This window comes from Lynx canadensis, chromosome A3 (assembly GCF_007474595.2).
Source record: "Lynx canadensis isolate LIC74 chromosome A3, mLynCan4.pri.v2, whole genome shotgun sequence".
Lineage (NCBI taxonomy): Eukaryota > Metazoa > Chordata > Mammalia > Carnivora > Felidae > Lynx > Lynx canadensis.
In genome coordinates, this window is record NC_044305.1 from 101,829,452 (window position 1) to 101,851,127 (window position 21,676).

Consider the following 21,676-nt stretch of genomic DNA (forward strand, 5'->3'; position numbering starts at 1 on the left):
ATCTCCTCATCTGTAGAATGGGGACAATGTGCTACCTACCTCAAAGGGTTGTCATGGGAACTAATGAAAAGATGCACTTAGAGTTAAGTACCTCCTGCAGATGGGCTCTTAGTATTATTCCTAAGCATTGACTAATGGGGGAAGGAGGTTGAATCCTGAAAATAGCCCTTGCTTCCTTCCTCCTTCCCCTCTTTCCTCTTCTTTAAGTCCAACACTGGCAAGACACCAAATTTGTCTCTTTCCCAGCTGGAGACTAATCCAGGGGAGACCTCTTTCCCCACCCTTTGTCTCCCTCCCTCTGCCCCTCCCAGCCCTCTCTCCCTGTTGAGGAGGAAAGAATAGTGCTAAACCCTCCCAACCTCTGGGCTGATCTAAGGCAGAGCTTCTAAGGGAGCCAAACTTCTTATCCTATTGTTCCTAAGGGCCTGCGGGACCCTCAAATTTACCGGAATGACGGGATGAGAGAAACTGGGAGCTGGAGCTTGTCCTCATGGCCTCCCAACCTGGAGACCTCTTGGGCTTCATTAAAGTGCACAGAGGCACAAGAGGGACAGAGCCCAATGGACCAGGAGAATAAATCAACATGGACAAGCCCAAGAATCTATGAATAACCATCTCAGCAGGGGCTCCAGGAGCGGGGAAGCCAGAGCTGGGATTATTGCCTGTCCCTTAGGGCATTCCAGAAACTTCCAAGAGCAAGATAATGACCAGGCCAGAATAGGCCTCTTCCCTTTCTTTCCCCTAGGAGCAGTGACTCCTGTCTGCAGTTACCACCTCAGGGTTACCTCAGTGTTTCTTTGTGCTCTGTTTACAGCCTTCCAGCAGCCAGATAAGCAAGTTCCTACATTGAAGCATCTCTGCGGAAATACCTAAGGACAGGTCTTCTGACTAGACACTGACTGATAATGCTACTTAATGTCAGAGAGGTCTGAGGAAACAGGATTCCAGGACTGGCTTGGTCGTGTCCTTGGCCTTGAACACAGAGCACAGTGCTGAGCTTCTTGGCACTGAGACCTGGGACACCAGTTTCTTTCTTTCTTTTTTTTTTTTTTTTTTAACGTTTATTTATTTTTGAGACAGAGAGAGACAGAGCATGAACGGGGGAGGGGCAGAGAGAGAGGGAGACACAGAATCCGAAGCAGGCGCCAGGCTCTGAGCCATCAGCCCAGAGCCCGACGCGGGGCTCGAACTCACGGACCGCGAGATCGTGACCTGAGCTGAAGTCGGACGCTCAACCGACTGAGCCACCCAGGCGCCCCACCAGTTTCTTTTTTAACAACTGGATCCTGTTAGACGTAAAAGGGCGTCACTGCCCAGCAGCGCTGAGCCAGAAACTTCTCCTCAAGTGTGCCTCTGACTCTGGGGTGTCCAGGTCCCAGGAGGGGTAGCTGTTGACACGACACAGCGGTCATCCCTAGCCCGAGCTCTCTCTTGTGGCTCCTTCCCTCGGTGCGCACTGAAGTCTCCCCACCAGAGCCGTAAACCCCGTGAGGGTCACTCTGTGTAGGTGTCCCCGCATCTTTCTCCATAGGCCCTCCAAGGCCAGGGTTAGAAGGAAAAGGCTTCTCACCTTGAAGCCTGCAGGCCCGCCTTGGTGACAGTCTCCCATGGGAGTGACAGGGAGCCCCTGCAGACCAAATAGGCTGTAAGTGAGCCATGACAAGTGCCCACACATTTCAGCTGACGTCAAAGGCTTGATGTAAAGGAAGGCCTCTGTGTTCATCCCATGGCTCCTACAGGAGGGCAAATTTCTCTTTTCCTGGACTGTGATATCTGGACCCCTTTTAAATTTTTTTTTTTCAACATTTATTTATTTTTGGGACAGAGAGAGACAGAGCATGAACGGGGGAGGGGCAGAGAGAGAGGGAGACACAGAATCAGAAACAGGCTCCAGGCTCCGAGCCATCAGCCCAGAGCCTGACGCGGGGCTCGAACTCACGGACCGCGAGATCGTGACCTGGCTGAAGTCGGACGCTTAACCGACTGCGCCACCCAGGCGCCCCTCTGGACCCCTTTTAAAATAGCTCGTGTCTAAGAGAATATGACTTTGCAAGACAGAATTCTGCTTAGCGCAAAGTATGTGTGGGCTTCACTAAGCTTGTGTGGGGCCTGTTTACTTTCCTTCCTGTCCCTCTGTCCCTCTGTCCTTCCCTCCCTTCCTTCCTTCCTTCCCTTCCTCCCTTCCACCCTTCTTCCTTTCATCTCTCTCTCCCCTCCTTCTTTCTTTCCTTCCTTCCCTCCTTCTTCCCTCTCTTTCCTTTGTTTCTTCTTTCCCTCCCTCTTTCCTTCCTTTCTTCCAATAATTAGCCAGCATTTATTGAGTGCCTACTGTGCACCAAGCCTTATACTAGATATTAGTGCTTCAGAGATATAAAAAAATCATCCCTCATGGGGCACAGTCTATGTAGCAGGACACAGCCAGTATAAATAGATGCATATTCTGCCACGTGTAGTGGTAGAGACTATGTCCTGACATGTTTAAAAGGAAGGACCAGGGGTGCCTGGGTGGCTCAGTCAGTTAAGCGTCCGACTTCGGCTCAGGTCATGATCTCGCGGTCCGTGAGTTCGAGCCCCGCATCGGGTCTGTGCTGACAGCTCAGAGCCTGGAGCCTGTTTCAGATTCTGTGTCTCCCTCTCTCTGACCCTCCCCCGTTTATGCGCTGTCTCTCTCTGTCTCAAAAATAAATAAACGTTAAAAAAATGTTTAAAAAAAAAAAAAAAAGGAAGGAAGGACCAGAGACAAGAGGCAGGAAAGGCAGGGAGACTTCCTGGAGGAGGTAGCTTCCTGAAGTGACTCAAGGTATGCGTACAAATCAATCAGGAGACGGTTAGGAAAGGCCACTCCAGGCATGGAGGACGGCATAAACAAGGACACAGGGGAGGATTTGGATGCTGTGAAAGAACAGCACGCAATTCCGCACTGCTGGGCCATCAGAAATAAGGCTCAGGCAGGTAGGAATCGAGGCTGGAGAGGAGAGGTGAGCCAGGGTCAGCCCACATGGACCTTGTCCTCCAGATTTAGTAGCTTAGACGTCACCCATAGGAGATGGGACCACACCCCAGCGGGTTTCTTCAATACCGGGGGGCACACGGTCAGACTCAGGTTTTAGATGGGTTGCTCCCCACAAAAGGCCATGTGTGCACACTGAGAGCAAAGACCAGTGAGTCCAGGGGACTAGTTAACCCCTACCTTTGTCTCAGGTTATACATCACTTAGAGAGATTGTCTTTGGTCACCTGGAACTAATTCTATGTCTCACCCTCCACCCCCGTATTCTTTAATACTGCACCCTATTGTGTCCTTCTTAGCACTATCCTAGCAAGAACTATCCATTTATTTATGCGTTTACTTTTTAAATATCTACCTATTTCTAGACTAGGGGCTCCATGAGATCAGGCATCAATTCTATATGATCAGTCCCAGTAAAGTGCCTGGCATGTGGTAGGTACTCAATGAATACACGTTGAATGGATAAATGAATATTTGGATGTGTGAACACTGGGGATGGCTAGGAAGGTACTGGTTAGGTAAATATTTAAGAGGTAAAAATGTCGTGGCTGTGTGAGTCCTCCCTATGAGCAGAAGGGAAGAAACTAAAGACTATTAGTTCTTTCATATGGCACATATTAATTGAACACCTAATACAATTTAATAATGAACAGAACAGACACGGTCCCGCCCTCATGGAGCTTTCGATCTGGTGGGAGAAGACAGTCACTACTCCTGTATATAATCATGCAAATGAATGTGAAATTAAAATTTGAATGACTGCATTGCAAGAAAGATAAACGATGTCATGGACGGTGTCTAACCACAGGCCTAACCTACTCTGCAGGGTAAAGCAAAGCCACCTGGATGAAGTGACTTTGTGCTAACCTATACAGGATGGGCAGGAGTTAACCAGATAAGAGGGGAAGAGGTTCCCTCAGGCAGAGGGAACCGTGTGTACAAAGGCCCCAAGGCAGAAGGACGCACTGGTAGCTCTAAGGTCACACGGAAGCCAATGAGGGAGGGCACGGTGCACATTGTGGTTGAGGGTGGTGGGAGATGAAGCCAAAGGCAGGCTCTGTGCTTGCGTGGCAGCTGGTGCTTTTACTGACCAAGACAACACTAGAGAGGACGCTCTTTATCACCCAACAGGAGATTTCCAGTAGGAAACTGGATATAAAAGGAAGGGGAAAGTTCTGGGCTGGAGATCCCAGGGGTGCCCATGGGGCCATCAGTACATGGGCACAATGAGAGGGGGTGTGTGATCACCAAGGATGATGGTGTAAAGTGGGTGAAGCACTGGGGTTTGAGAAAAGCCTGAAAAAAAAAATATATATATATATATACACACATATATAATAGAACAAATGAGAGAAGAGAGCCCAGTAAAGAGAAACAAAAGCAGGTCTGAAGGTATAAGAAACCAGGAGACAGCATTGTCACAGAAACTTCTTTAAGGGGGAGAACCTAGCACGGAACCACTCGCCATCCATCCAGTACCGAATTTGAGCACACGCTAAGCTGGAGGCACACAGTGAGTTGACCACCGACTAGCAAGGAAGGAAATGAAAGAAATAGGAACAGCAAGTATGACTACTTCTCGAGAAGTCTGGTTGAAAACAATCATCAGAAAACATTTCATAGTCAACGGGGGGAATATTGGGGGGACGGGGAGGGGTTGGGGAAGCGGCATAGAAGAATGTAATTGAGTTTGTAGGTCCAGGGAAAGACCTAGTAGAAAGGGAGAGGTAAGTAACAAAAGAAAAGTGAGGAGGGGCGCCTGGGTGGCTCAGTCAGTTAACCATCCAACTCGATTTCGGCTCAGGTCATGATCTTGTGGTTTGCGAGTTCGAGTCCCACATCGGGCTCTGTGCTGACAGTGTGGAGCCTGCTTGGGATTCTCTCTCTCCCTCTCTCTCTGCCCCTCCCCCCCGTCTCTCAAAATAAATAAACTAAAAAAAAAAAAAAAAGAAATGTGAGGCTAATTTATGGAGTAGGGTTCCAGAATGGGTAGAAGGGCGAGGCATCAATGCGAAATGAATGAGAAGTAGAAGCAATAGCTTTACCTAGCTACTGTCTCTGCCCCAGTCAGTTAGCCTTGGGGAGAGAAGTGCAAGGCACAGACACAAAGGCCACGCAGCAAGACGGGGCTAAAGCCAGATGCGGAAGGCTGTCTCTCAGCATGCCCACCCCTTTTGTGCTAGTCTAAGTCCTAATGTGCCCAGGGAACCCATAACCATGGATGCCAGTGCAATCCGATGTGCAGACTTGGGGTGCAAGATGGAACAAGAGGTTGGAACACTAGGTTTCTGTGGTCCTGGAACACTTCCTTTAGGAATGGTTTGAGGCCCTGGCCTTTATTCCAGAAAGGCACCAGGCCAAGGGGAGCAGCTGGGAGGTTGCAGTGGGTGACCACAGGCCTGGCGAGCGTGCTGGGGAGGGACACCACCACCGGGCTAAGTATGGCAGAGCCCAGTTAGCATCAGCAAGGCTGTTCCTCCGTGGAAGGGGAGTAGGCATGCTTGATCTAAAGGACATCCCAAGGCAGCCACAAGCCCCTCACGCTATAGTCCTACCAAGGGTCAAACTTCCACCTTGACACCCTTTGGAGATAAAGCAAAAATCCCCAGGGAGTTACATGGAAATTCTCCCAGAACAACACATTGCACCAGTGTCACTCTGGGACTGGGCAGAGGCGTGAGGAATGAGACAGAAAGAAAGAGGAGAGTATTGGAGTCTGCCATTTAGAGATCCCACAGTGGAGAGTCAGTGCGATGTGACCATCACAACAGCCCCACACGTTTGAAAAGCATTTTTCTGTCTCATGTATATACTGAAGCATTAATTCGACTTTTATGACAGGTGCTAGGTAGACAAAGACAGCAAAGGTCCTGGCCTTGAGGAGGGCCCTTTGGAATATAAATAAAGAGACTTATCAGTGCCCTCAGTGACATGACAGAGACTTGTATCAAGGACTATGGGCCCAGGAAAATTCTCCATGTGTCTTAAAGGTCTGGGATTGGTACACGTAACAAGAATTTTAAGCGATGAGCGTGTCTCTTTTCCTCCTACCATTCCTGTTCCTTAGAGCTCTATACGGAGTGAAGAAATTACCAACGAAAATCCTAATGCCTTCCTGAATGGCACTTTTCCATAGTATACACTTCCGGACAGCAGGCTTCATCTGGGGTTTTGCAAGGATCAAAACCCCTCAGTGTCGAAACCCCTCAGTTTCCTTCTGTGGCCCTGGGAAAGTCGGCATCCCCTTGTCTGAGGGCCTCCGCACTCAGAACCTGCTTGTGTCCGGCCAAGCAGTCTTGTCTTCCTCTACCATACCCACCCATGACGCTCCAGACCATGCAAAGGGCCTTTGCTTAGGAAGCTTCCAACCTCTTTCGGGTTCACACCTTCCCACTAGTCCAACCAGGAGCTCCCACTCATTCCCGGCTTCCGGCCTCAAAGCCCACCTCATCCACAGCTGCATGGAAAGGTGGTCAGCACGGTGGGCGGCCCAGCCCATCCCGGTGCAGGAAGGAAAGCTGCACCCACCTCTGGGCATTTGGTGGTGACTCACCCAAAGGACTCCACTCCCCCACACCGGACATAGGAAGGACAAAAGTCCTTCCATTACGGGGACTCAGCTCAACGCCTCAAACCATACGGGCCATCTCCATCTTCTCTTACCTGCCTGCCACCTGTCTGTCCTACACCACAGTAAATGTCTTCCAGTGCCTTGAGAGCGCCAAGACCTTGTGCATGGATTTATTTTCCTGTGGATACTTCTTCACCTGGTTACCTCCTGGTCATTCCTCCCTGCAACTTCCATCTGACCACTTATGGGCTCCCCTAACACCTGAACTTAACTTTTTCAAGAAACTTCTCCCTCACCATGGTGATTCCCAATTTATGTGACTGCATCCCCCAAAGATTGTAAGTTCCTTGAGGGCCCGGTTTCCTGTCCTATTCAAGATGGCATCCTCAGTGCTCTGTACCTGAGCCGTGGTAGGCACTTCATACGTACGCGTTGAGATAAAAAGAAATGAAAATTTTAACATACAAATAATATGAATTATTATTCTTAGAAGGTAGGGCTGAGGTGGTAGATGTACAAATATTTAGTTCCTCTCAGTTTTCTTTCCCTGCCATTGTCCAACCTAAACCGGTGGTTTGCAACGTGTGGTCCCAGACAAGCAGTATCGGCAGCATCTGGGAACTTCATAGAAACAAATTCATGGTTCCATCCTCGACCCGCTGCTTCAGAAACTCAGGCACTGGGCTCATCAGCCTGTGTTTTTAAAAGTTCCCAAAGTGATTCTGATGCAAGCTCAAGTGTGTGAACCACTGCCCCAGTCCTAGGTCCAAGCTTGGGACATAACATTCAACCATGTGAATATTACAAATTAGAAAAACGTTACACTTCTATCAAGATTTCCATCAAACCAAATACTCCTACACCCTCATTTCCACATCTTCTTACAGCACTTGTTACGGGTCAGCATGAGACACAGGAAAAAGTTTCATTCAATGGATGAGAAAAGTAGGGCTGAAAAAAAAAAAAAACCTACCAACTTTCTCAAATGATAAAAGTAAAAACAGACAGAGTCGATGCAAGACTCTGGCCCAAAGCTCCTTGTACAGCAACACAAAGTCACTCAGAAGCCACTAAAATAAAATAAAGCACCAGAGCATTTATAGTTTAGGGGCCAGAGGTATGAGAACACCTTCCATTTCACACTGATGCTGGATGATCCAATAAATAAGCCTTTCAGGAGGGTTCCTGAGGGCTCAGGTCTCTAAGAATCCTGATCAGCCCTTCAGGAAGATTTAGGACAATAGCCCATACAGCTTCAACAGAGAAACAGATAGGGTTGATTTTTTTTTTTTTAAGGCACCATACCCAATTCAGGTCACCCCCAAAATGGCGCTTGGTTTTTTCAACTTCTACCTTTCTAGGGGTGAAGAACTCCACCTGCAGGAAAACTTGCTTCCAGATATAGAGGCTCTAGCCCCCACCCCCAAACACCTGAACCTTGGTAGATGACGTGGCAGATCAAAGTTCTGGAAAATGGGGACAAAGCTGGACAGTTCACGGTCTTGTCTGCGTTTGGGTGGCTGTCTGGCGCCCCCTTGTGTTCAGTGTCTGGACCCAAACGAGCCAAAAGACCATAAGGATGGACGAATGAGGATCAAGTGGCTAAGCCATTCTCCAAGAGTGGCCTGTAGCCATGAGAAGCTAGCCGCATGGGCTGAGGAGAGGGTCATCTGGGATGTCCTCCCAGCCCTGGTGGGAAAGCACTCGCTGGGACAAGCTGCCTAGCAGAGCACAGGTGGAAATAGTGCTCCAGCTCACCCAGTTGCCTCCACCAGGGAGATGGATCACTGTGTCCCTCCTGCTGGGTATTTGGCCAGCAGGCTTTTTCCTCCTGACTTATTGCCCAGGCCAGAGGCTTATAGCCTCTTTTTTTTTTCTTTTAAGAGAAATTGACTATTTTGCTGAAGCCAGCTTGGGCCCCTGAGGGGACATTGCAAGGCAGTTCTGAATGTGCTAAGTCAGTGGGCGATAATGGGCACTGTGTGCTCTGAGAGGCGCTTCCCACCCTTGGCCGTAAATAGTCCTTAACGGGCTCACACAGAAGGCTTGGCACTGGCTCTTCCTCCTTGCCTGCTCGCTCCCCCTGACGCCCACCCCTCAAGCTCCACCATCCCAGCCAGATCACCAAATCATGCCCCGGTGTGGAAAGATCTCCTTCATGCCCAGACCATTGCACCTTCAGTGCAGGCCCGCAGGGGCAATGCCAAGCTTCCAGGGTCGGTTCTGGACTCAACGCAAGTGCAGGACTCAACCCAAGAAGCACTGATGGGAGCCTTAATCTTTAGCTAGAGCCTGGTTGCTCCTCAAGCGGGCTGAGTCACCTAAGTCATAAATCAGGTCACTGAAACTCTCCAAGCCCCAGTCTCTTCATCAGCAAAAGGGATATTTCAGCCCTGGAATTAGGACAAGCTGGTCTAGGGATTTTAGAGAGTTGAGAAGGTTGGTAAGTCTAATAGACAAGCACTTTCTTACCTCTAAGCCTTTGCACGTGCTGTTCCCACTGCCTGGAACAGTTTTCTCCCTTCACTCCTTCACTTGGCTAACACCTCTTTATGTTCAGTCAAAGTTCAGACTTCTCCAGGAACCCTTCTATGGTCCCCTAAGCCTGGGCTTGGTCCCCTTCAGTGGTTCCCATAACTCCCTACTTGGGCCCTGTCCCAGCAGTGGTCACGTGGTCTGGTAATTGGCTATTTGTTGGTCTGGGCCCTCACTTTAGTAAACCCCGTGAGACAAGAACAGAGATCACATCTGTCTTATTCACCTGGGCATCTGCAGGGCCTGGCACATAGTAGGCACTCAATAAATACATTGGAACAGGTAGAAGGGCTCAGAATGAAACACAGGCTGGGGCCAGAGGGCAGAGGGCAAGTCGGGAAGGCAGCTAAGGAACACGCACACGCGTCCACGGCTTGTCCACGTTCTGCACAACTGCCTGCAGCCTGACATAGCCCTGGGCCCCCGGGAATGGATGGCAGAGAGTTCTCTGCCAGTCCTGTTAGTCCTCTGGCCCATAAAGAAGAAACCACGGGGTCACTCACTCGGGCCAGGAGCCCACACACAGGGCCTGGGCCCGCTCTGCCCCGGCTCAAGCAGAGAAGCTCTGCTTCGGTTCATTTGTGTTTGTGTTTCTCAGTGCAATTGTGCTTACAAAATCTGGCTCTGACAAATGTAAAGACCACTGAATGCCCTCATCTGATAGATAAGGAACGGGGAGCCCGAGAGGAGAGGGGACTTGCTCCAACATCACACAGCTCGGTGTCAGAGTAGGAAGACTCTGCATCTCCAATCCCTTTCAGAGGGAGGGAAGAAGGTGGTGGGGTTGGCATTCAGAGAGGAGGGCTGAGGGTCTCAGAGGAGCCTGTGCAGGTCCAAGAGGTGCCCAGACTGCAGCGCGCCCCTCTGTGGCATCATACACCGCCCCCCAATGGGAGCTGGCCTCCCTCTGCAGTGGGAAACAGGGGGCATTGCATCAGGAGAACCAGAGGGCACGATGGTTAGAGTTCACGTGCACGGTCTCTCATGCACACAAGCACCCACGCCCGGGCTAATTCCCACCCACCCGCCCTGCCTGGCCCCTGACAGCTGTTCCTGGGACTACTGTCTTCTTAGGCCACGGAGGGCTGAATCAGCTAGGAGGGGCCTTTGTGAATGGCAGACCCCTGCCTGAAGTGGTGCGTCAGCGCATCGTGGACCTGGCCCACCAGGGCGTGAGGCCCTGCGACATCTCCCGCCAGCTCCGAGTCAGCCATGGCTGTGTCAGCAAGATCCTTGGCAGGTAAGCACAAAATTCACCACACGCCACCGTCCCTGCAGGGCTTGCCTTCTGCGGCCCACCTCGCAGCCACCCTCCCCTCCCCCAGGGGACTCGGGTCCATTCCCGATGTCCAGCCTTGGTCCCCGGGACCTGAACAGTGTGATGGCACTTCTGGACCTCCCCCTTATGCACTGCTCTTCTTCTGTTATTTTCCTGCCCTTTCTTCTTCTTTGTCCACTTCTCCTTCCTTTTGTTTCTCCCTCCCACTTTTCTCCTTTGTCTCATGTCTTATTTTTATAGGCTTCTCTACTCCTAAAGCAGGAGCATCTTCCCCAAAGCACCCCACCCCCACCCCCGCCAACCGCTGAGACCAAAGGAAATGGAGCCACCAGGGAAGGGCACATGATCAGAGGTGGCTCCTGCGGCCTAAGCCCCGCATGAGGGATGTCTGAGTGTGCTTCTCAAACTGGTAACTCCCAGAGCAACGGCAGCAGAAGCATCAGGGGGTCCTGATGAGAGGCAGCTCCTAAGGCCTGGTCCAGACCTACATATAAATCACAGCATCCACTCTGGAAGCCAGGCCTGGGTGCTGTGATTTTTATGAGATGACCAGGTAACACGTATGAACACTAACCACAGAGCAGTGGCTCACAGCCCCGGCTGCACGTTAGAGTCACCTGGGGAAAAGTATTTAAATATATATATATATATATATATATATATATATATATATGTCTCGGCCCCAGCCCACACCAATTAAAGCAGAACTTTAGGAGAATGAGCCCAAGTTTTCATACAGTGCTAAGGCTCCATCAAGTGATTCCAACTTTCTGCAGCCGGAGTTGAGGACCACTGACCCAAAGGTTCAGGTGGAACCAGGAGCAGCAAAGCCCTGCTTCTGGATTGACATAGCACAGTCTGGAGAGCCACTCCCAAAATGCCCCTGCACTGGGGGACTTAGGGCTTTGCATCAGTTCAATGTACCTGTCTCCCTCACCCAACTGATAAGTGGATTCAAGAAGAAGGGCACCTGAGTGACTCAGTCAGTTAAGTGTCTGACTTCGGCTCAGGTCATGATCTCGTAGTTCATGAGTTCGAGCCCCGCGTCGGGCTCCGTGCTGACAGCTCAGAGCCTGGAGCCTGCTTCAGGTTCTGTGTCCCCCTCTCTCTCCACCCCATCCCTGCTTGTGCTCTGTCTCTCTCTGTCTTCCAAAAATGAAGAAACATTAAAAAAAATTTTTTTTTAATGGATTCAAGTGGAGTGCTGGTTTAAAGAGGCAAAGAGCCCTGAACTGTAACTGAACTGTGGAGAGCCCTGGCTTCCTACCGAAGGTGTCAGGGTAACATGTGCTCTGTGGCTAGGGTCAGGAGAGGGCTTCCCAGGGTGGGCTGGGGTGCCCCAGAGAGATGAGCCCTGGAAGGCTGTGACAGGCAAGCGGAGTTTTAAAGAACCAGATTTTATTTCATTGTAGAAGAGACCACAGAGTTTCCACAACAAGGAGGGCAAAGCTATCCTGACCTAAGTCTCTGATCCACCAAAGCAGCTAGTTGGGTGCTCAGAGGAGAGGAGAAGTGGAGAGCCTGGGAGAGTGAGCTTGGCTTATGGGGCTGGACGTGGCCAGGGATCCAGGACAGGCTGGCATTCCAGAGTCCATGAGAAGCAGCTTCAACCTGAACCATGTAACCTGGTAGAAAACCAGTGGCCAGCCAGGGGGGAAGGGAGGGGAGCAAAGGTGAACCAGCCAGACCGAGGCAGAGGGCCCAACGATCCAAGATGGCTTCCTGAGGAGGGTAAAGCCGGGATGGCCAAGAACACTGAGTCATGCTTTAACTAAGAAAAGCTGGATAGAGGGGCACCTGGGTGGGTCAGTCTGTTGAGCGTCTGACTTCGGCTCAGGTCATGATCTCATGGCTCGTGAGTTCGAGCCCCGCATCGGGCTCTCTGCTGACAGCTCACAGAGACCTGCTCTGTGTCTCCCTCTCTCTCTGCCCCCACCCCCACTTGTGCTCTGTCTCTCTTTCTCTCTCTCAAAAATAAATAAAAACATTAAAAAGAAAGAAAGAAAAGCCGGATAGAGAAACCCACCACTGTGAACTTGTATGTACACACGCAGCATGTGCATCACAATTTCCTTTCTAAGAAGGGAAATCTTTTGTTCTCCACAGGTGGCTCTTGTAGGAGCTCAGACACAAGACACTGGCCTGAGGGAAAAAGAGAGAAGCCAGGTGTCCAGGGTGAGGTCTTTAGCAGAGTTCGGCAGCAGCATAAACCTACCCATGCAAGGGAAACAGATAGTGCCAGGAACATCAAGTGTTTGAGGCCAGCCCTGGGGGGTGCGTTTTAGCCCCCAAACCCCTCCCCAGAAGCTTTGGAGAGGAATGAGAGTCTCTGGCTAAGTCCCGGCCCGAAGACCCCACCTGCTTATTGGGTAATTCTTTGGGGTTCTCTATTGGAGTAGGTACTACGAGACTGGCAGCATCCGGCCTGGAGTGATAGGGGGCTCCAAGCCCAAGGTGGCCACCCCCAAGGTGGTGGAGAAGATTGGAGACTACAAGCGTCAGAACCCTACCATGTTTGCCTGGGAGATCCGAGACCGGCTCCTGGCTGAGGGGGTCTGCGACAATGACACTGTGCCCAGTGTCAGCTCCATCAATAGGTAAGAGGGACACAGCAGCCGGGGGCCAAGGCACCTGGGCTTTGGGGGAATCATGACAGAGACCTGAAGAAGGGCCTGGCTTGGGTAGAGGGGAGCCTGAGGAGGGGCTTACTGCTGAAGAATTAAGCAGGAAGCCCCCCAGCCTCCGGGCAGATATCACACCTCCCCACTGCTAGGAGACATTTCTGCCCCCACCCCACCCCACCCTGGGTTGTACTTTCCACAGTTTCCTTCCTCACACGCTACATCCTTTTTTATTCAATGAAAGAATCTTGAATTGATCCTTTCTTGGGCCACATGACCCCTAACCCGGCCCTCATTCAAGCATTCACCCCATTGTTTAGTCATTCAATTATTCACTCACTACCTCAATCATTTCCTCACTCACTCATTCATGTATGTGTGATTCACTCGATTTATGTGCTAGGCCCTGGACACACACAATCCTTGTCCTTGTGGAGCTTACAGTCTAGGGGGAAGACAGACACTAATCAAGTACTAATCAAGTGCCCACACAAACAATTGTATAAGTGCAACTGTAAGTCCTCCTGAGGAGAGAAACATGCGGGTATGTGAGCTAGCATAAAGCGACTTGGTTTAGGAAGGTATGAAAAGATGTCCCTGAGTAAGAACGATGAGTAAGAGTTAAATAAGTGAAAAGGGGAGCCAAAGGAGCCTCGAGGCAGCACATGCAAAGGACCTGTGGCTCATAGATCTTAGACAAGAAGCCGAAAGAAAGCCAGCAGATAGACGGGGAACATGGGGTAGGCTGAGGTGGAAAGGTCAGCAAAGACTGCCCTTTAGAGGCGGGTGGCCATGTCACATATTCTTACCTGTGACCTATAAGAAACTTGGCAGACTCTAAGCAGGAGGCTGACTGGCATCTCAAAAAGTCCACTCTAGCTACAATCGGGAGAATCGAGTAGAAAGGGTCAAGAGCAGATAGGGGCAGGCCAGGGAGCGATCCCGGAGGGAGAGACTTGGTAGTGGCATGCACTAAGTTGCTGACAGTGAGATGCAGAGAGGGGTCAACAGCAGAGAGGTTTACAAGGTCAAACCCACTGAACCTCATGATGGGCTTGAGAGAAGAGGGAAGGAGGCAGACGTGAACTCCGCCTGTATCTCTGCCTTGAGTGACCAATGGAACTGATCACGAAACGGGAAAACTGGGAAGGACCAGGTGTGAGGAGTAAGGCCATGCATTTGATTGTAGCAGGTTGTAATCGAGGTGCCTTTAAGATACCCAGGTGGGCTCTCAAAAAGGCACAGATCCAGGGCAGCGTGAGTCCTGTTTCCTCCTCTTCTCTCTAATAGCCTTTCTTGTCTTCCTTACAGGATCATCCGGACCAAAGTGCAGCAACCATTCAACCTCCCCATGGACAGCTGCGTGGCCACCAAGTCCCTGAGCCCGGGACACACGCTGAGTGAGTGCTGACCTGCAGGCACACTCAGCCTCGCACGCCCATACCCATCAGCAAAAACAGCCACACACACACACACACACACACACACACACACACCCGCCTGTGCAGACTGAGCCCTTCCACCGACAAAGCCTTGCTGGGTCCCGGGGAAGATGCACTGACATACTTAGGGGTGGAAACATTTCCGGCAGCCTTGATCCAAGAACCCCCACTCCAGTGGGCCCCCTGTCTCCCCCATGGTGGCAGCGGGGGCTCCCAGGGGTGTCACCTGCATGTGCTGACCCTCTCCCTCTCCCCCCAACTGCAGTCCCCAGCTCAGCTGTAACGCCCCCAGAGTCACCCCAGTCAGACTCTCTGGGCTCCACCTACTCCATCAACGGGCTCCTGGGGATTGCTCAGCCTGGCAGCGACAGCAAGAGGAAAATGGACGACAGTGAGTGTTGGGGAGCCAGAGGGCAGGTCGGGGTGGGGGGCGGTGCAGGAGGGCAGTCTGCTCAGGCTCCACAGGGACCGGTGGCCCCAGACTTTGCAACTCCCGCCTACAGCACGTGGCCCACCCCCCCAAGCTGGCCACAGTCCCGCAGCCCGGAGCCAGGTCCTTCCCATCCCTCTGCAGCCCGAGTCTGCCCTTCCACTCTGGCCTGGGGTGTGGTAGATGGGTCCCCTGAAAGCTCTCTCCCTGCCTGGGGATGCCAGGTGACCAGGACAGCTGCCGGCTGAGCATCGACTCCCAGAGCAGCAGCAGCGGGCCCCGCAAGCACCTTCGCACGGACGCCTTCAGCCAGCACCACCTTGAGCCGCTCGAGTGCCCATTCGAGCGGCAGCACTACCCGGAGGCCTATGCCTCCCCCAGCCACACCAAAGGCGAGCAGGTGAGCAGCCGGGTGAGCAGGTGAGCGGCGGCGGGCAGGGGCTGCAGCAAAGCGCCGTCTCTCAAAGACTCCCAGTCAGCCTGCAGTCCAGCCACCAGAGCAACTAGAACTTGCTCCGATGGGCTCAGGGCGCATGCTTCATGCAGCTCCAAGCCTCACAGACTTTATTTTCCCAGATGCTGGCATCTCCTCCCCTCCCCCCGCCCCTGCCCCCAGCACTCTTGCCTCTCCTCACCTATAGCCTCTGAGCTCTGCCTTTTCGGGAAGAGCAACACAACCATCCCTCTGTTGCCCCGTGGCTTTCACAGACCGCAGGGGTCAGGTCCTACAGCTCCAAAGCAGCTCCTCCAAGCCCTACGCCATGACCTCAGCCAGCACCTGCAGCCTATCTCTAGCCACTCACACCCGCACACCCTACGACCCTGCATGACTCACACTCCCGAGCACACCGCTCTCGTTCACACCTCTCTGCACTGGCACGGTGCACGCCCTCCCCGCACAGCGCCTCGCCTCCCACCTTTCTGCCTGGAAAAGTACCGCTTGGCCATTATGACTCAGCTCAAGCATCACTTGTCCATGAAGCATGCCCTGCCCCTCAGACATGCTCCGTCTCTCCCTCGTCTGTGCTTCTGCATACCCAACGTGCCCCTCGGGTAACTTCTCACATTGTGCTGGAACCGTCTAGTGGACAGAGGTGTGGACAGTGGATTTCATAAGGCAGGGCGGTGTCTTGAAGCATCTTTTTTTTTTTTTTTTTTTTTTTTTAATCTCCAGCACCTAACGTTGTGCCCCTTTTAGAATAGATACCCAGTGAAGACGTATGGGTGAGTGAGCTGAGAAATCCAGAACGCTAAATTTCAAGTTACAGGGGAGTTTTTTGTTTTGTTTTTGTTTGTTTTTTTTTTTTATTTCTCGTGCTCAGGACAGGTGAGATGGTTTATAGTGGGTCAGCTTCCGGGAAAAGGTAGCAGAGATGTCATGGGTCTCCCACGAGCCCAAAAGAGACTCCACAAGTCTGACAGAAACTCCAGGGCCGTTGGCCCCTCAGTTCATCTGTATCTGTCCGCAGTAGCCGTGACCTCCACCCCCTCCCCCACGGGATCAACCAGCTGAGGAATTCCCTTAGGGTGGGTCCACGCGTCCCACTTTGCTCCTGCTAGCATTTGACCCAGGAATGAGGCAAGCTTTACGCCTTTAAAGTCTGAGCAGGACAATGTCGCCGATGCCAATAACCAGCTGAACCACTGCCAGTGACCGTCTGGGCTGCTGGGTCCATGCCAGCACCGCAGCTGGGCCGGCAATCTGCGTCAGCGATTTTATCAGGCCGGGCTCTGCACCCCATGAGGGGGTGCAGAGAAAGCTGGCCATCAGCAGACCTGGGGAGAGGGTCCAGGTGCTCATCGGAGAGTCAGCACATGGCTCCCTGAGGGAAATGGGGCCGCAGCCGTGGGCCCACGGGGACCCCACTCTGTGGGAAGGAGCCTGCGTAACCCCAGTGTGCAAACAGCAGCCATCCTGGTAAAGAAACCCTGCTGCTGAGACCCCAGGCGCCCTCTGGGTCACAGAGCCATTTCCTGGCTCCATTAACCTGGCTGATTCCTTGATTACAAGGAAGCCCCGAGACCCCACACCAAGCCGGCCTATGTCGTACATGGGGAATTATGGTTATCAGAGAGTCTCAGAGCCGCAGGGACCTCGGGGACCACTGAGTCCAGTCTTTCCATTTGCGTGGAGATAACCCAGGGCCAGGGAGGGTCCAAGGAGCCTGGGGGAGCAAACAGCTGTGGAGCTCAGACCTGCCGGCCCTGGTTTCATTCAGACTTGCCCACTGATACCTGTTTTAGATATGGTGCTTCTATGTCCATTATTATGTGAAGACCGGAAAAACAGAGTTCGAAAACCATGGAACTCCTCCAACCTCTCATCCTGTACAGGAGGAAACTGAGGCTCAGCCATGTCCACCCATGATTCATTCCCTCCCTCAGCCAGTCTTCTGCTCGCTCATTCATTCACCTGGGTTGGTGGTGGGGGCAGGGAGAATCCAGCCTGTCCCGAGGGCTCTTTGAATCTGAGCCCCTGCCTTTCCCACCCTTGGTGACTCTGTGCCATCAAAGGACACTCCGTGTTCTCTCATCTGGGCACGGGAAGGCCCTCTGGCCTGGGGAGCCGAGAAAGAGAGAGAGAGAGAGAGAGGGAGAGAGAGAGGCTTACAGGTCCACACACCTGACCTGAGGTTCTGTAAAATCAACAAGGGGAAAGTAAGATGGCGGCCTTACTTCTGGTTACTCTTTCACGATCAGGCACAGTTAGATGTCACGCTTAGGAACAGGTATTTTTCCTCTATTTTATAAAGGCAATAAGAAGCAGATCAACAGAATGTGACTATTAGGACAGACTGCAAGAATTTGGCAGCTTATGACTCTTCACATAATTCTGAAATAATAATACCTATGATAGCAATTTATTGGGCATTCCGTGCTAAGCATTTAGTATATGTATATAGAATCTCATTCAATCCGTACATCAGATTCTATTATCCTTGTTATGTAGGAGAAAAAAAAAAAAAATCAAGGCTCAGAGAGGTCAAGGAGATTAAAGCTCCTTGGCTGGTCATTGCAGAGCCAGGGCTCAAACTGGCCCAGGAAACGAAAGCACTGTGCCCCTCTGCACGCCAATTCAGGCTCCATCCCAGTTTATCCCATTACTGGGATATCGCCGCCATTCAATGCAACATCACCAAGATGTCTGACTCTAGAGATTTGGGGATTTTTTTTTCCCCCTTCACTGAATTGCCTGGATTCTGGAAAGCTATAGGATTTCGAGTAGATATTTGTTATCAAATCAACACATCCATAAGGCATTTTAAACTTCTCTTACACTCTCTAGAAATTGGGTATTTTGTTCAATTTCATTAAGCCAGGCTCCAGGCAACCCTACCCTACCCTGCAGCAGTCTCCCCTCGGAAGGCATGGAACCAGAGCACCATTCAGTCAGTAATTGCTGCTACATGGTAATGGTGCCCTGGTGGCCTTCAGAATTGACTGCAGTTTCCAAAAGTGCCCAGCATGCAACCAGAAAGTGCTGTGGCCCCTTGGAGAACACGGCTCCATGGAAGTGACTGCCTTTAGTGGAGCTGTTATGTAACCGCAGAACGTTCCTCGATTTTAATATGCACACGGCTCCACCTAGTGTGTTTGTGATGTGTGTGACCTGCCTGGGGGATCGGGTGTGTGCCTGTTTGCGCTGTCTTGTCCCCTCAAGGGAGGGAGTCCCAGTGAGGGGTAATGCATGCTTGCCTTAATCGTACATAACCCCACTCATGTCCAGGGAGGCCGGAGGGCATCTAAAACGAGGCCTTAACAAAGAAAACTCCCCCAGGTACTTGATAAAGAGATTTTTAAACAAAATTGACCCCAAGTATCATCGTCCAGCTGAACCTGCGAGTTAATGTTTACTTGGACGTAGAAAAGAGAAAGACACCCACCTGTTCTGGTGGGTGTCCTGTCTGCCACTTTATTGAAGGGAAGAGCACACGAGGCAGGATCCGGGGCCCTCTGTTTGGTACCAGTTTCATACTTACCAGGGACACTTGCCTCTCTGGGCTTTGGGCTCTCCACGTACAAAACATACAAAATACTGCTTGGCCACATCACAAGGCCATGGGGCTCAGTGGATCAGTATGGCATTGGCAAAGCTCTGACGTGCCCTCTTTGCAAACAGAAGCGGTCATCGTGTCTTCCAGTTTAGGGCAGCGTTTGACAGCATGCACACGAGAGCCAGGCCCCTTGGGTTTCGGTCCTGGCTCTGCCCCACATGGGAGTATGACGAGCTTCTTGGCTTCCCTGTGCCTGCATTTCCTATCCGGAGAGGAATAAACTAATGAATGGAGCGAAGCACTCTGAGCCAGGCCAGAGGCAGACCGCTCCAGCCCTGCATCCTGCTCTCTGTGCGTCCAGACCGTGTGGGGAGACAGGGAGGGAGACCAGCCGGCTTTGGATTCCAGGGCCGCAGGAGAGGAAGCCCGGAGATCAGGCTTCAGGGTCTCTAGGTAGGCCGCCTGCCAGGGGCCTCTGTGCGCTGACTTCTCTTTGTTCCCCAGGGCCTCTACCCGCTGCCCTTGCTCAACAGCGCCCTGGACGACGGCAAGGCCACCCTGACCCCTTCCAATACACCCTTGGGGCGCAACCTCTCGACTCATCAGACCTACCCAGTGGTGGCAGGTACGACGCCCGGAATGTCCTGGGCCACGTGGCCCCAGCTGCACAGATGGGCTGGAAGGCAGAGCGCGGCCGGCCCTGAGGAGGAGGGTGCTAGGACCTTGGGCCTGCAGAGGAGAGGTGGGCTGTGCTGGCTGGGCCTCCAGGTGGGTCCAGAGGGTCTAGCCTCGTGTCCCAGGCCCCCCTCCCAGGCCCCCTCCGTGCCTCCTCGCTCCCCCACCGCTGCGGGGGAGGGGAGGGGAGGCGGCACACACAACACTCCTATGCTAGCAGAGGCACAGCAGGGAGGCAGAGCTTCTCTCCAGCCCTCACTCACCCCGAGGAACACGTGCAGCCCTCCCGCCACCCCCAGACTCAGAGAGGAGCCGCCTGCCCCCGCGCCCCGCCCGCACCCCTCCCGCATCTCATGGCTGGGTCTGTGCATGTGCCCACCCCATCATCTCACACCCCTCTCTCCTTGTTGTCTCCCTCCCTCCGGCAGATCCTCATTCACCCTTCGCCATAAAGCAGGAAACCCCCGAGGTGTCCAGTTCTAGCTCCACCCCTTCCTCTTTATCTAGCTCCGCCTTTTTGGATCTGCAGCAAGTCGGCTCCGGGGTCCCAGCCGGTGCCTCGGTCCCGCCCTTCAATGCCTTTCCCCATGCTGCCTCCGTGTACGGGCAGTTCACGGGCCAGGCCCTCCTCTCAGGTACGACAGGGAGGTCCCGGGCCGTGCAGCTATCGCGGGTGGGGGAGGGGGAGGTCCTCAGGGCCGGCCACCAGTCCCCTGCTTTGGGTCCAGCCCCGTCTCTGGCCCTCAGTCCTGTCCACCGTCACCCTATTCCCTAAATCTACCCGCAGCTTTTGGACGTGCCGAGATGTGGTGCTCGGTGCTGGCCAAGTCAGGCCGTGGGAGGGGCAGGCACTCTGGGGATGCCAGGAAGTGGGGTGCGCGGCACATTTCCAGAACCTCCCCCCAAAGACCCATGGAAGAGCAGGGGGGCCTTAAGGCCAGGAGCCAGGCAGTATAAAGCAGTGAACCCTTGGTCTGGGTGAAAAGTAAAAAAGAAGGAAAAGAAGAAAACTTTGGAGGGAAGAAGTCATTGGCTTTTGGAGACGATTTCCGGATCAAATTTCTAAAGAAGACAGAGGGTCCGTCCCAGTTGGGTCTCCACAGTGTAGCACTCCTTGTATCCAGCTTAACAGGGTCACCCTTGGAGAAACTTGAGAGATGAGGGAGCAGGGGACCTCCCATCAGGAACTTCACTGGCCTCAAAACACGTAAAGCTGGAATGCCTTAGGGGCATCTAGAGCAAATCTCTCCTTATATTGATGGGAAAGAGGCCCAGGAAGGAGTTGGGCCTGGCCAGGGCCCCTGCGTAGGCGTGTGGTTGTCTGGCAGAGTGAGGGCTCGGCCTGCATGCGGCCTGTGGGTCAGACCTCAGCAGAAGTGGGCCTCCCTGGAAGTAGGGCATCAGCCCACCAGCCAAGGCCTGGGCAGCAGCTGAAAGAGGGTGTCTGGCTTGGGCAGGAGAAGACCTGAGATGGAGCAAGAATGGGGAGCAGGGAGGGACCCATGATAGCCTTCAGCTCTCCGAAGGGCTTCCACGGAGATGGGACTGTATTAGATGTGGGCCCAAGGCACTGAACCAGAACCCATGGAGGAAGCCAGAAGTGGACTAGCCCTTCTGGACCAGTGTTTTTCACCTTGCTGGGCCTCAAAACACGCTGTTAAAATGACAGCTTTTACAGAAGCCAGGTATCCAAATCAGACAAATGAAGAGCTACTCTGTTTTGAAGTAGGGACTCTGCCCCCCTGAAAGCCCCTGGACTTGAAAACCACCACACCAGAAGAACAAGGCCTCTACCTGCCCAGAGGGACCACAAGGTCATCTTACTCAAGTGCACAGTCTGGCTGGACCTGGGATGTTTTTCTCTGTGCATCCCCACGTCTAGTGTGGGAGGACCTCTTGAAAGAGGTGGGCACAGAGGTAAAGGGTTCATGAAGGAAGCCCAATGTGTGGGCAGAGAGGCAGTGTTTCAGGGTATGGGGCACGGGAGCACATGCTGACTCAGAGTTCAAAATTTCACAAGCGGGTGAAGTCAGCGGAGACGGGTCATTTGTTTTGACCAAAGTGATTAAAGGAGAAAAATCTGTGAGCTGAGTGGAGTGATGTCAGCCAGAGAAAATGG

General features: G+C 52.6%; 1 protein-coding gene across 4 annotated transcripts in view; it reads left to right on the top strand.

Annotated features, from left to right (window-relative positions):
- The window catches only part of PAX8 (paired box 8), a 59,291-nt gene that overhangs the window by 22,542 nt on the left and 15,073 nt on the right, over positions 1–21,676 (top strand). Inside the window, exons 2-8 of one of the 4 annotated variants that reach the window (XM_030311081.1) lie at positions 10,190–10,355; positions 12,791–12,991; positions 14,327–14,415; positions 14,723–14,848; positions 15,112–15,287; positions 19,387–19,507; positions 19,986–20,192. In XM_030311081.1, coding sequence (XP_030166941.1) covers positions 10,190–10,355; positions 12,791–12,991; positions 14,327–14,415; positions 14,723–14,848; positions 15,112–15,287; positions 19,387–19,507; positions 19,986–20,192 — 1,086 coding nt within the window. The remainder of the gene's footprint in view (positions 1–10,189; positions 10,356–12,790; positions 12,992–14,326; positions 14,416–14,722; positions 14,849–15,111; positions 15,288–19,386; positions 19,508–19,985; positions 20,193–21,676) is intronic. The other 3 variants (XM_032592677.1, XM_032592678.1, XM_032592679.1) reach the window with 3 other exon arrangements.